At 49.4% G+C, this 12,581-nt stretch overlaps 2 protein-coding genes and 8 non-coding genes across 10 annotated transcripts; all 10 read left to right on the top strand.

The window, feature by feature from the left end:
* The first annotated feature begins 2,497 nt into the window (after positions 1-2,497).
* On the top strand, positions 2,498-2,577 carry TRNAV-CAC (transfer RNA valine (anticodon CAC)). Its single transcript has one exon. It is a non-coding gene; the product is annotated as a tRNA-Val (tRNA).
* Positions 2,578-3,565: 988 nt separating this feature from the next.
* On the top strand, positions 3,566-3,638 carry TRNAV-CAC (transfer RNA valine (anticodon CAC)). The gene has a single exon. It is a non-coding gene; the product is annotated as a tRNA-Val (tRNA).
* Positions 3,639-3,704: 66 nt separating this feature from the next.
* Positions 3,705-3,777, top strand: TRNAV-CAC (transfer RNA valine (anticodon CAC)). The gene has a single exon. It is a non-coding gene; the product is annotated as a tRNA-Val (tRNA).
* Positions 3,778-3,843: 66 nt separating this feature from the next.
* TRNAV-CAC (transfer RNA valine (anticodon CAC)) lies at positions 3,844-3,916 on the top strand. Its single transcript has one exon. It is a non-coding gene; the product is annotated as a tRNA-Val (tRNA).
* A 102-nt stretch (positions 3,917-4,018) lies between these two features.
* LOC149345043 (uncharacterized) lies at positions 4,019-5,268 on the top strand. The gene has a single exon (XM_089547355.1). It carries the CDS (start codon positions 4,036-4,038, stop codon positions 5,266-5,268), a length of 1,233 nt encoding a protein of 410 aa, XP_089403481.1. The 5' UTR covers positions 4,019-4,035.
* Positions 5,269-8,831: 3,563 nt separating this feature from the next.
* Positions 8,832-8,904, top strand: TRNAV-CAC (transfer RNA valine (anticodon CAC)). The gene has a single exon. It is a non-coding gene; the product is annotated as a tRNA-Val (tRNA).
* A 66-nt stretch (positions 8,905-8,970) lies between these two features.
* TRNAV-CAC (transfer RNA valine (anticodon CAC)) lies at positions 8,971-9,043 on the top strand. Its single transcript has one exon. It is a non-coding gene; the product is annotated as a tRNA-Val (tRNA).
* A 66-nt stretch (positions 9,044-9,109) lies between these two features.
* Positions 9,110-9,182, top strand: TRNAV-CAC (transfer RNA valine (anticodon CAC)). The gene has a single exon. It is a non-coding gene; the product is annotated as a tRNA-Val (tRNA).
* Positions 9,183-9,248: 66 nt separating this feature from the next.
* TRNAV-CAC (transfer RNA valine (anticodon CAC)) lies at positions 9,249-9,321 on the top strand. The gene has a single exon. It is a non-coding gene; the product is annotated as a tRNA-Val (tRNA).
* Positions 9,322-9,447: 126 nt separating this feature from the next.
* Positions 9,448-10,617, top strand: LOC149345038 (uncharacterized). The gene has a single exon (XM_089547354.1). It carries the CDS (start codon positions 9,448-9,450, stop codon positions 10,615-10,617), a length of 1,170 nt encoding a protein of 389 aa, XP_089403480.1.
* The last annotated feature ends 1,964 nt before the right edge of the window (positions 10,618-12,581 follow it).

The raw sequence follows: 12,581 nt of genomic DNA, 5'->3' as shown, positions 1-12,581 counted from the left end.
CATGGAAAGTAGTAAGCCAGGTTTTTTGACTAAACAAATAAAATACGCCAAATGTCAAATCGAAAGAATCGATACTGACAGGTACAGAGCGGCGGTTGTACGCTCTAGGAACGATAGATTATGGGCAGGCGAAGCACCTACGAAGCGAGCGCTATCAGATGAAAAGCGCTACGCTTGCCAGAAGGAAATCAGGCAAATAAGACACGAGAGGAACATTATAAACGACTCTAGAGGTATTCAGCGTGCTATTACGGAGCACTTTTCTGACCTTCTTAGTAATGAGCGCGAGGGCACTGAAGGATTTGAAGAGAATTTTTTACGACTGATGCCAATTCTAGAGGACGATGTTATGGAGCGTCTTGAGCTGCCTATTACTTTGGAAGAAATTCAGGCGGCAATAGATTACCTTCCATCTGGGAAATCTCCTCGGCCAGATGGGCTGAATGCTGCCTTCTATAAATACTTTAAAAACCAAGCTGCTCAGTTTTTACTGAATTTCATAACTGAAGCCTATGATCGAAAAAAGGTCCCGACGTCGTTCACTACTTCACACATTGTACTTATTCCCAAATCTGATGACATAGAAAAACGAATGTTGGTGGGTTCCTATCAGTTTCACCAACGTCGATTACAAGTTATACATGAAGGTTCTATCAAAAAGGCTGCAGAGCGTAATCGACAAGTTAGTTGGGCCACACCAGACCTGTGGCATCAGAGGACGCAGCATAGCCACAAATATACATGTGGCAAGAACAGTACTGGAATGTGTTGATGCGCTTGGAAGTCAGGTTGCTATGATACAGCTAGACTTGGCAAAAGCGTTCGATCGCGTTTCGCACGACATTCTTTTCTGCATCCTAGAGCATTAAAACCTTGGTAGTGTAATCGTAGATGGGGTGAAAATGGCTTACGCAAACTGTACGACGCGTATCATAGTTAATGGCGAACTCACTGACAGCCTCATTGTCCGCTCGTCGGTGAGGCAAGGGTGCCCGCTCTCTCCGCTGCTTTTTGCAATGTACCTGAGCCCTTATGCCTGACCATCCTCAACAGTGATTATGTCACGGGTTTCAAGCTTCAATCCGCGCATGTCGAACTCCTTGCATACGCGGACGACATAGCAGCCTTTTGCACGAACAGCGACAGCATTCTTGAAGTTCAGAGAGTTGTTGAAAAGTTCTGTGATCAGACTGGATGTGAGGTCAACTGGGAGAAAAGCTCTGGATTTTGGCACGGTGATTGGGACGTTACACCGAATTCTTTTCACGACTGCAGTGGTATCGCTTGCCAGCGCGCTACCTTGGTGTGCCCCTGAATTGTTATCGCGATCACAGCTCACACTGGAGTGAAGAGACGTCAAGGGCGAGAGAGAAAGCGGACGCGTGGCAAGGAAGGCAGCTGTCAATCTTTTCGCGCGCCTATGTCTGCAATGTGTTTCTGATCTCGAAGATATGGTATGTAATGAATGTGCTTTTTGCATCGAGAGCCGCTATTCAAAAGATCCACCACGTGTTTGCTGTTTTTCTTTGGTCGTCGACCTGGGAGAAAACCAGGCGAACAAACCTGTTTCTTTCAGTCAAAAAAGGAGGCGTTGGACTTGTTCATTTGATTTTGCGACAAGTTGTATCACGCTTTATTTTCCTGCGCGACCAAAATGACACCTTTTTGCGAACTGTGATGCAAGCACGGCTGCAAAGACTGCTCCCCAGAATCGTAGTGTCGTCCGGCGAAAGCATATGTGGCGCTGTGACGGGATATTTGCGTGAGGTCGTGCTGTCTTACAAGTTGTTAGAAGTTCGATTTTCCCCGGACTACTTGTACAATGTATGCAAGAAAAAGCTGTACAGAGACCTGGTTGACACCATGATGCCGATACCTTTGTACCGTGCGCCTTACCGTGGAGGCCCAGGGCAGGATATTTTAAAACGTGTGAAGAAGATGCCAGTTAGGCCGGCAGTGAAAACGTTCTTTTTCAAGCTGCACAGTAATACACTGCCCGTAAAAACTTGGCATCATGAAAAAGGCCTTTTTGTCCCTTGGACAACCGACTGCTTGTTATGTATGAAGCCAGAAACTATCGAACACGTGTTTTTAGGTTGCTGGGACGCAGTATTTCATTGGGACGTCCTACAGAGAACTATTAAAAAAGAACTCCCACTGGACCCTTATGGCATCCGGTTTTTACCAGTGGATCACGCAGATGTACCTTATGACTTATTCATGCTCCTTGGCCTCCACAGTTTGTGGAAAACGCGAATGCAAGTAAGGCACGCGGATATCAATATTCTCAGTGTACGTGAAAACTTCATTGAAAGTGCTGTTTGCTTACGGGAATGTTTCCGGGAACAACCTGACCCACCTCATTGGGTAACACTTCTGGATGACTTGGTCAAGCTGAAGAAATTTTAACCTCACTCGCTTCAGCTGAAGTGCAGCAGAAGCGATATTTTAAATGAGCCTTTGTGTTGTGTCGTTTTCGGAAATAAAGGGAAAAAAAAATTCCGTGGTGTAGTGGTTCTCACGTGCGCCTCACACGCGCAAGGCCCCCGGTTCGATCCCGGGCGGAAGCCATTTTTAACACTCTGCAATATTTTTGAAACCCAGAAATAGCGATCAGCGAAGATGTCCTCTAACCCGCTTCCGTGGTGTAGCTAGGGTTGTCAAATTTATTTCTGAGACAGATAGTCACTAGATTCTTTTTCTTGCGTCAAGATAATGATTTTCTGCGAACTGTTATACAAGTGCGATTGTCAGAATCACTGCCTGATTATGTTGTGTCATCCATGTCTGCAGGGCGGAGTGGGTTAAGTGCTTTTTTGCAAGAAGTTGTCGCAGCAGTCCGTATTCTTCGGTCAAAATTTTCCGATGAGTATCTAACCATTGTAACAAGGAAAAAGATGTACAAGGACCTGCTTGATGTGTTTCTGCCAGTGCCTGTTTATCGCAGTGCTTATCTTCTGGGTCCCGGAAGGGATGTGCTAAAAAGAGTCAAAAGAATGCCGGTGAAGCCTTCAGTGCGTTCTTTCTTTTTTCAATTGCATACTGGAACCCTCCCAGTGAAGCCATGGTTGCAAAGCAAAGGCCTTTTTGTACCTTGGTCAGTAGAGTGTCTTATTTGCAAGAAAGTGGAAACTATAGAACATATCTTTCTCGACTGTCATGACGCTGTTTTTCTTTGGGATGTGTTGAAGCGCACACTGAAAAAAGATTTCCCCCTGACTCCTTTTGGAATACGCTTCCTACCATGTCAGAGCCAGGTGAAGTGCCTTGCGACCTGCTAATGTTGCTCTGCATGCACAGCCTATGGCGTACGCGAATGGATGTCAGGCATGAACATGTTGTGAATCCGGCTCATCAGTATTTCATTGAGAGCATCATGTATACTCAGGAAGTTTTCGGACAGCAAGCTCCTCAGCCTGAGTAGCTGCCTGTCCTCGACCAACTAAAATCATTTAACCCATTTTATCATCGTGCACTAGCTAGAAACTGACCTGTGCTTTTATTGTCATGTCATTGTATTTTTGTTTTGTTTGCCCGGCCAAGTCGGTAATAAAGAAAAAAAAAAGCTTCCGTGGTGTAGTGGTTATCACGTGCGCCTCACACGCGCAAGGCCCCCGGTTCGATCCCGGGCGGAAGCAATTTTTGACAGTCTGCAATATTTTTGAAACCCAGAAATAGCGATCAGCGAAGGTGTCCTTTAACCCGCTTCCGTGGTGTAGTGGTTATCACGTGCGCCTCACACGCGCAAGGCCCCCGGTTCGATCCCGGGCGGAGGCAATTTTTAACAGTCTGTAATATTTTTGAAACCCAGAAATAGCGATCAGCGAAGGTGTCCTTTAACCCGCTTCCGTGGTGTAGTGGTTATCACGTGCGCCTCACACGCGCAAGGCCCCCGGTTCGATCCCGGGCGGAAGCAATTTTTGACAGTCTGCAATATTTTTGAAACCCAGAAATAGCAATCAGCGAAGGTGTCCTTTAACCCGCTTCCGTGGTGCGATTCTACTTCCGGCCACCGAGCGTGACGGACGCAGGATCATGAGCTCCAGCGGAGCGGCGATAGCGGCCCTTTCCAGCCGCGGAAACAGGCTCGAGGACAACGAAGATAGCGACTATCAGATTATTCTGCCAACTTTGCCCACCGGACGCGTTGTTTTTAACACGCTTTTTTTGCACGGAGATGTGCGGGTTAGGCCATACAGGGTCGAGGATTTCCGCGACGCCCTTGCCAACGTTGGTGCGCTCCCCGACGTTTTGGCGTTGGGGGCGTATCAGATCAACCATGTGTGGGCTGTCACATTAACCAGCACAGAAGCAACAAAGAAGCTGGCGGCGTTCAAGGAACTGGAAGTTAAAGGTCGCCGCTGCCTCATCATCGATCCCGAAGACCAACAAGTGAAGCTGCGACTCCACTGGATGTTGCACGGCGTTGCAGATGATGACATCCGGACGGCCTTAGCGGCTTTTGGGAACGTGACCGAAGTGACCCGGGAGAGGTGGCGAGTTCAAGGCGTCAAGGAGAAGGGGTCCACCACGAGGACGGTGCTCCTGAAATTGAAGCCGGGCATCAAGGTAGATGACTTACCGCACCAGCTGCGAGTCGCCGGGGAATTAGCCCTTGTCGTTGTGCCTGGGCGGGCGATGCAGTGCTTACGCTGTCGAGGCACGGGACACGTCCGCCGCGAATGTAAGGTGCCCCGGTGTTCAAAATGTAGGCGCTACGGACATGAGGAGGCTGACTGTGTGCTCACGTACGCTTCGGCCGCGGGACCTGGAACGAGGGAGCGGTCGGCGGAGCTCACTATGGACGTAGTCGAGGCAGAGGAGGCGGCAAAGGGAACCGGAGAAGAGCGTACGCAGGTACGGGAGACAGACTCGTCGGGAGACTCCGCTCGAGACATTAAAGCTGCCAGCGATGCGGGGAGGAGTGACGCTGCACCCGACCTCCCTAGGTCAGACGAAGAGACGTCACCTCAGCCGGCAGACGACATGGAGCAGGATAACGGTGAGGAGCACCCGGACACCAGCGGTACTCGTTCGCCAAGCGTCACAGCCCCAGCCAAGCGACCCCACACACAGACCGATCTCGAAGGTGACAAGGCAACAGACCCCGGTGTCGCCGAGCCGCCAGCAAAAACAGTCCAACCCCGGCGGTCCACACTACGTCCGCGGCCAAACCTTTCTTCGGAGAGGCGTGCAGCGGACAAAGCGCCCCCGCTGCCGGTTCAGCCGCTCGTACCAGACGGAGGCGGTTCCAACGACGGCGTCTAGCCGCGCGCTAGACGAGGAAGGTAAGCACCACGCTTTCGGTCTATTCACCCTTTATGGAAATGGCGCCTGAAACCCCTTTGAGTGTAGCCACGTTAAATGTCAGGGGACTGGCAGCCAAAAAGAAGCAGAGCCAAGTACACCGCCTGCTAAGTGACCATGATATCGACGTGCTTGCCGTACAAGAAACAAAGGTTGATGGGGAGGAAGAGACCGGGAGCATGGTGCAACGTTTCACGGCTAGATTTTACGCCATTGTGAGCCACGCGGTAGGGACATCGGCTGGGTGTGTATTGTTTGTCATAAAGCTGCCCGGACTGATTGTACAGGCTCACTACTCATGTCTGTCAGGACGGTGTGTTGTAGCCGATTTTGCATATTCCAATGCTGAGTGGCGCATTATTTGTGTGTATGCCCCTAACATTGTTGAGGAAAGAGCAGTGTTCTTTGAGAATGTTATGCAGCAGTTAAGTACGGAGAGGCAGGTAGTAATGCTGGGCGATTTCAACTGTGTACTGAATGCTCGGGACAAAACCAGCACACGCGGCTTCAGAGACAAGAGTACTGAAGTGTTGTGCCAGTTAACAAGCGAGTGGAATATGGAAGATGTGGCTGAGTACCTGGGGGGAGCGCGTGCCGTGCAGTACACGCACTTCCAAGGTTCGAGCCACGCGCGCCTTGACAGAATTTACGTGTCGCTGGATTTGATTCCCGTATGTAATGAATACCAAGTTGTGCCCATGACATTCACGGATCACTGCTTAGTGAAATGCGTATTCGGCACCAGAAAACGAAGGAATTCATTTAGCTGGGAGTTATGGAAATTTAACAACAAATTGCTCAGCGATGAAGCCTTTAGACGGGTTGTACTGAATGAACTCATTAAAGTAAGGTCGGGCACATTGTACGAAATCTGGAAGCAATGGGAGATGTGCAAAGAACAGATTAAAATAAAGGCCATTGATAGGTCCAGTTGCCTGCGGTATCAGGAGAAAATTAAAGAAACCCAGCTAAAGGCTTTGCTGGAAAAACTACATGAGCAAGAATGTAAGGCACCCGGCAAATGGATAGAAGATATTAGGAAAATAAAAGAACAGCTTGCGTTGATGGAAGAAGACAGATACCAAGGAGCGTTAGTAAGGGCAAGGGCGGAAAGCTGGAACATGGGCGAGACGCCCTCGAAAAGAGCACTGGCATTGGAAAAGGCTCATGCAGAGAAAAATCATATTGATAAGATTGCATGGGGCGGCATGCTATCGTCAGATGACGATCATATCAGACAAGGCTTCTTCCAATATTATCAGCAGCTTTTTAACAAACAGGAGGTCGACATAAACTTGTTCAAAGAAAAGTTTCTTATGGCTATGCCACGACTAGACGAGGACACGAAGAAAAGATTAGAGATGCCAATCACAGAACTCGAGGTCGAAAAAGCAATCGATAGTTTAAATATGGGAAAGTCGCCTGGGCCAGACGGCTTAAGTGCAGCTTTCTATAAGGGGTTCAAGAACGAAATAGCGCCAATATTGACTGCGTTGTTCCAAGAAGCCTACGAAATAAACAGATTGCCGCTGTCATACGGGTTATCTCACACTATTCTAATTCCCAAGACAAATAACGAGGAAAAGCTCCAGCAGGTCACAGCTTACAGGCCAATTTCCTTGACTAATGTCGATTATAAAATATTAATGAAAGTGCTAGCAAGGAGGCTGCAGTCAGTAATCCAGGATATTGTCGGCCCTCATCAAACGTGCGGGATAAAGGGGAGATCAATTATGACTAACATACACACGGCAAGATCGGTTCTGGAGTGTTGTGATCTGACTAATGAATGTGTGGCCATCCTCCAACTAGACCTCGAAAAAGCATTTGACTGTGTCGCCCACGAAATTTTGCTCAGTATTCTGGACCACGCGAATGTAGGTTCCGTAATTCGAGAGGGTGTGGCCATGGCGTACCGCGGCTGCACTACGAGATTAATTATAAACAAGAGTCTGGGGGCCCCCATTCGGGTGCAACGTTCGGTACGCCAGGGCTGCCCCCTCAGTCCCCTTTTGTTTGCCATTTACATAGAGACACTATGTTTGAGCATTATTAAGAACGAGGCTGTTCAAGGTTTTAGGTTGCAGGCAGCTGAAGTCAAGTTGCTTGCGTACGCGGATGACCTAGCGGTGTTTGCTGTGAATCAGCAGAGCATACGGGAGGCTGTTGTGTCAGTTGACAGTTTCCGGAAGGCAACCGGAAGTAAAGTGAACTGGGCAAAGTGCCAGGGACTTTGGCATGGGGGTTGGCCATCAACCCCAGATCTTTTTGCAAATGTGACTTGGGTAACTATCCCCCCAAACTACCTAGGAGTGCCACTAAACTGCTACCGGGACTGTGATGCATATTGGAAAGAACAAGCGAACGAACTACGGGAAAAATCAGATAGATGGAAGGGGGCACATTTGTCAATCTTTGCGAGAGCGACGGTGTGTAATTTGTTCTTTTTAAGCAAACTGTGGTACGTAATGCAAGTGTTGCACTGTTCCCGGGCAAATGTACAGAAGATACATCGCATTTTAGCTGTTTTTGTTTGGTCATCGACCTGGGAACGGTGCCGACGGACGAATTTGTTTAGACGTGTGAAAGATGGTGGCCTTGGGCTAGGACATCTGTTCCTGCGCCAGCTTGTAAACAGGTTTTTCTTTTTTCGAGATGTGCGTGACCCTTTTTTGAGAACTATGTGTCAACTAAGGTTGACCGGTGTTTTGCCTGATTTTGTTGTGGGAACAAATTATTTTTCCGCAAGAACTTTCGGTTACTTCAGAGAAGTTGCTGATAGCGTTAAATTTCTTGTTGTGCGTTTTTCGAGAGAATATTTAAGTGACGTGAAGCGGAAAAAGCTATACGCAGATCTGTGTGATGTTGTTTTTCCAGTGCCAATGTACAGAGCTTTGTACGATGGAGGCCACGGAGGGGATGTTCTGAAAAGAGTAAAAAGAATGCAAGTACAGCCAGGAACCAAAACTTTCTTCTTCAAGTTACATACAGAAACACTATCAGTTAAAAGGTTTTTAGAGGGAAGGGGTTTATTCCTACCGTGGGGTTCGCAATGCCTAATCTGCAAGTGTCCCGAAACAATAGACCATGTGTTTCTTCACTGTTGGGAGGGGGTGTTTTTTTGGGACGTTTTGCAACGAACAATTAAAAAAGAGCTCCCGCTTCATCCCTACGGTATCAGATATTTGGCAATTGAAAACCAGGACGGGTTCCCGTTTGATCAGGTAATGCTCTGGGGCCTCCATAGTATATGGCGCTCCAGAATGGCGGGGTATTACTGCGATTCTGACGCGAGACCAGCCCGCATGTATTTTCGGGAAAATGTACGTAGATTTGTTGAAGTGATGAAACTGCAAGCTTGTGTACCCGATTGGCTACCCAGGATGGAAAATTTGACTCTGTTGAGAGAATTTTAAACTTGACATGGCCTGCCAGGAAGATCTGGCAGGTTGCTGGTTTTCAAAGTTTGGTTTATGTAATTTTTGTGTTGTTTTCTCGAAGGCAATAAAGGAAAAAAAAAAAAAGCTTCCGTGGTGTAGTGGTTATCACGTGCGCCTCACACGCGCAAGGCCCCCGGTTCGATCCCGGGCGGAAGCAATTTTTGACAGTCTGCAATATTTTTGAAACCCAGAAATAGCGATCAGCGAAGGTGTCCTTTAACCCGCTTCCGTGGTGTAGTGGTTATCACGTGCGCCTCACACGCGCAAGGCCCCCGGTTCGATCCCGGGCGGAAGCAATTTTTAACAGTCTGTAATATTTTTGAAACCCAGAAATAGCGATCAGCGAAGGTGTCCTTTAACCCGCTTCCGTGGTGTGGTGGTTATCTCGTGCGCCTCACACGCGCGAGGCCCCCGGTTCGATCCCGGGCGGAAGCAATTTCTAACAGTCTGCAATATTTTTGAAACCCAGAAATAGCGATCAGCGGAGGTGTCCTTTAACCCGCTTCTGTGGTGTAGTGGTTATCACGTGCGCCTCACACGCGCAAGGCCCCCGGTTCGATCCCGGGCAGAAGCAATTTTTAACAGTCTGTAATATTTTTGAAACCCAGAAATAGCGATCAGCGAAGGTGTCCTTTAACCCGCTTCCGTGGTGTAGTGGTGGATTCTACTTCCGGACGCAGAAGCGAAAGGACGTGTCTCGATGGGCTCCGTCGGAGCGGGTTCAGCGGCCCAGTCGGGCCACGGTAACAGGATTTTGGACACTGCTGACCAGGATTATCAAGTGATACTGCCGCAACTGCCATCAGGTCAGATTGTTTTGAACACAATTTTTTTGCACGGCGATGTGAGAGCGCGGCCTTTCCGCGTCGAAGATTTCAGGGACGCCCTTGCTAATCTGGGAGCACTCCCAGACGTTATCGCCCTGGGGGCGTACCAAATGAACCATGTATGGGCGGTAAATTTCAAGACAGCGGAAGCGGTGAAGAGCATGCTCGCTAAAGGCGACATGCTGGTGAAGAAGCGGCGGTGTCTGGTTATAAACCCGAACAACCAAGACGTCAGGCTCAAGCTTCACTGGCTCCTTCATGGAGTCAGCGACGATGATGTGCGGGCTGCGCTGGCAAATTATGGCAAGGTAACTGAAGTGACCAGGGAGAAGTGGCGTATCTACGGCATTACCAACAGGTCGTCGACGACGCGCCTCGTCGCCCTGAAGTTGAAGGCCGGTGTCAGTGTGGAAGACCTGCCCCATCAGGTGCGTGTGGGCGGTGAGCTGGCCTTGGTTGTGGTACCGAACCGGGCACCCTTGTGTTTGCGCTGCAACAGTAAGGGCCATATACGGCGTGATTGCAAAGTCGCGCGCTGTTCCCGATGCCGGCGCTTTGGTCACAACGATACGGACTGCGTTAAAACCTACGCAACCATCACCGGTCAGCCGAAAAAGAACGATGTGACCGAGCTCGTTATGGATGATGAAGACGCTGAAGAGGTTTCCAGAGGGGCTGGGAATGTGCCCGTGCAGTCTCCAACGGGCGACAAGGCTGAAGCCACCGAGGACACTCAAGGCGCCGTCAGCAAAGGCGACCAACAAGATCAAGGCAACACCACCCCCTCGGGGGCGGGGACTGCGAAGGAAGACTCCGGCAAGGAGTTGGAAGTAGTGTCGACGGTGGGCTGGTGGGATGGTGAGCAAACCATGGACACCACAAGTTCAGTGCCAGGAAAAAGAGTGCACGAGCAAACAGTCGTCGCGGGCGGCAGCGCCGACGTGGAACCGCCTCCCAAGACGTCTGCTACTCGGCGGCCGAGTTTCAAGCCCAAGCCGAACATTCCGCCCGACCGCAGAGGGGGCGGCACGGAGCCCTCGTAGCAGCGTGGGCCAGTCGTGTTCCTGCCCACGAAACTGCAATTAGCGTGCATCATGGAGCTGTATCAAGGGCCAAAACAACGACGAGGATTACTATCTTGCTGCGGGGGCGGAAAAGTCGAGTGCCGCGGTTTTCAACGCCAGCGGCATACCTCAGATTGTCGAGGTAAGCCCCGTGCGGTCCTTGTGTCCTAGCGTAAATATGGCAGCAAACTTTAAAAAATCCCTCCGTGTAGCGACATTGAATGTTCGGGGCTTGGCAAGTAGGCGAAGGCAGTGCCAGGTTAGTAGGCTACTTATCGAAAACGAGCTGGACATCGTTGCTGTCCAAGAAACGAAGGTCAGCAGCGAGGACCAAACGGACCGCATGGTGCAGCCCTTTAGAACTCATTTCAATGTTTGTATAGCTCATGCGGTTGGAACATAGGCGGGGTGCGCGCTCTTTGTACGTAACAGTATTGGGATTTTGGAGGAACAAGTCATTGTTTGCGAAAGTGGCCGTTTTGTTATCCTGGATTTTTCATTCTTTGATTTATTGTGGCGTGTTGTGTGTCTTTATGCGCCTAACAAAGAAACCGACCGCAGAATTTTTTTTGAAAACCTCGAGGAGCATTTGAAAACAGAGCGACATGTTATATTTATGGGAGACTTCAATTGTGTTTGCAGGCCAGGGGACCGAGCTAAAGTCCGTACTCTAAAGGATTAAAGTGCGCAGGTTCTGGATGAGCTTGTAGAGGAGTACGACTTAATAGATGTTGGCTGCATGTTGTCACCCGGCAGTCAGACACAGTTTACTCGTTTCCAGGGTGAAAGCCATGCCAGGCTCGATCGCATATACATATCGGTGCATCTGGCGCCGCTCTGCGAAAACTACGAAGTCATTCTAGTATCCTTCTCTGACCACTGCATGGTTTCCTTCACCTTAGGATCAAAATTAAAGGAGGTGAGATTTAATTGAGATTTATGGAAATTTAATGCCAAACTTCTGGACGACAACAGCTTCGTTTGGGAGGTAAATAATTTACTGAAGTCATTGCATGTGTCTGGAGCCGAAAGCTGGTTGGAAAGGTGGGAAGGTTTCAAAAATGACGTAAAAATGAAAGCTATTGAGAGAGCAAGCATACTAAGACGCGAAGAAAAACAGAAAGAAAAGGAATTGCACAGCCAGTTGAAACTATTGCTGAACATAGAGTCTGCGCAGCCTGGTTTATGCATGAACCAGATAAAGGAAGTTAAAAGAAAGCTAGAGCAGGCCAATGAAGATAAGTACCGAGGGGCCGTTGTGCGGGCACGCACTGAGCGATTATGGATGGGTGAGGCGCCCACTAAGCGGTCACTGAGCGATGAAAAGAGCTATGCCTCGAAAAGATGAAAAGAGCAGTCCATTTTTGCTGGTCTTCGTGGAGACGATGTAGAGGACTGGCTCGACCAATATAACCAGGTCAGTGCCTACAGTCGTTGGGACTCAGCGATGAAACTTGTAAACGTGTCTTTCTACCTCACTGCCGTGGCCAAGACTTGACCACAAAGACGCCATCCCGGACTGGGTTCACTTCTCGGCACAGATACGACAAATTTTTGGCACATCTGGTGCCAGCCCCGCTGTCTACCAAAAAAAAGCTAGATACGCGCGTTCAGCTACCCGGTGAGTCCTACACATCGTATATTGAAGACATGCTTGCCCTGTGTCGGCGTGTCAACAGCGCTATGTCAGAGTACGATCGGGTACGTCATCTTCTGAAAGGGCTTGGGTCATTTGCTTTCAATACGCTTGCTGCTCAGAATCCAACGACAGTTCAAGACATGCGAACAACTTGCCATCGTCTTGACGACCTTCAGTCCCTTCGCTTAAAAGACACCTGGGACACCCCAATTTCACCCGACGTGGACTTACGCTCCCTAATTCGCTGTATTATCCGGGAGGAACTGCACGGCTCCACCTTACCGCCAGTCGACTCCCACCCGCA

This window comes from Amblyomma mixtum, chromosome 5 (genome assembly GCF_055824585.1).
Source record: "Amblyomma mixtum isolate Tamu chromosome 5, ASM5582458v1, whole genome shotgun sequence".
NCBI lineage: Eukaryota > Metazoa > Arthropoda > Arachnida > Ixodida > Ixodidae > Amblyomma > Amblyomma mixtum.
Note: the sequence above shows the minus strand (reverse complement) of the source record. Positions and strands in the feature narration are given on the sequence as shown.

Coding starts and splice junctions, on each gene's coding strand:
- LOC149345043 (XM_089547355.1), top strand. CDS start 4,036: ATGAGCTCCAGCGGAGCGGCGATAGCGGCCCTTTCCAGCCGCGGAAAC.
- LOC149345038 (XM_089547354.1), top strand. CDS start 9,448: ATGGGCTCCGTCGGAGCGGGTTCAGCGGCCCAGTCGGGCCACGGTAAC.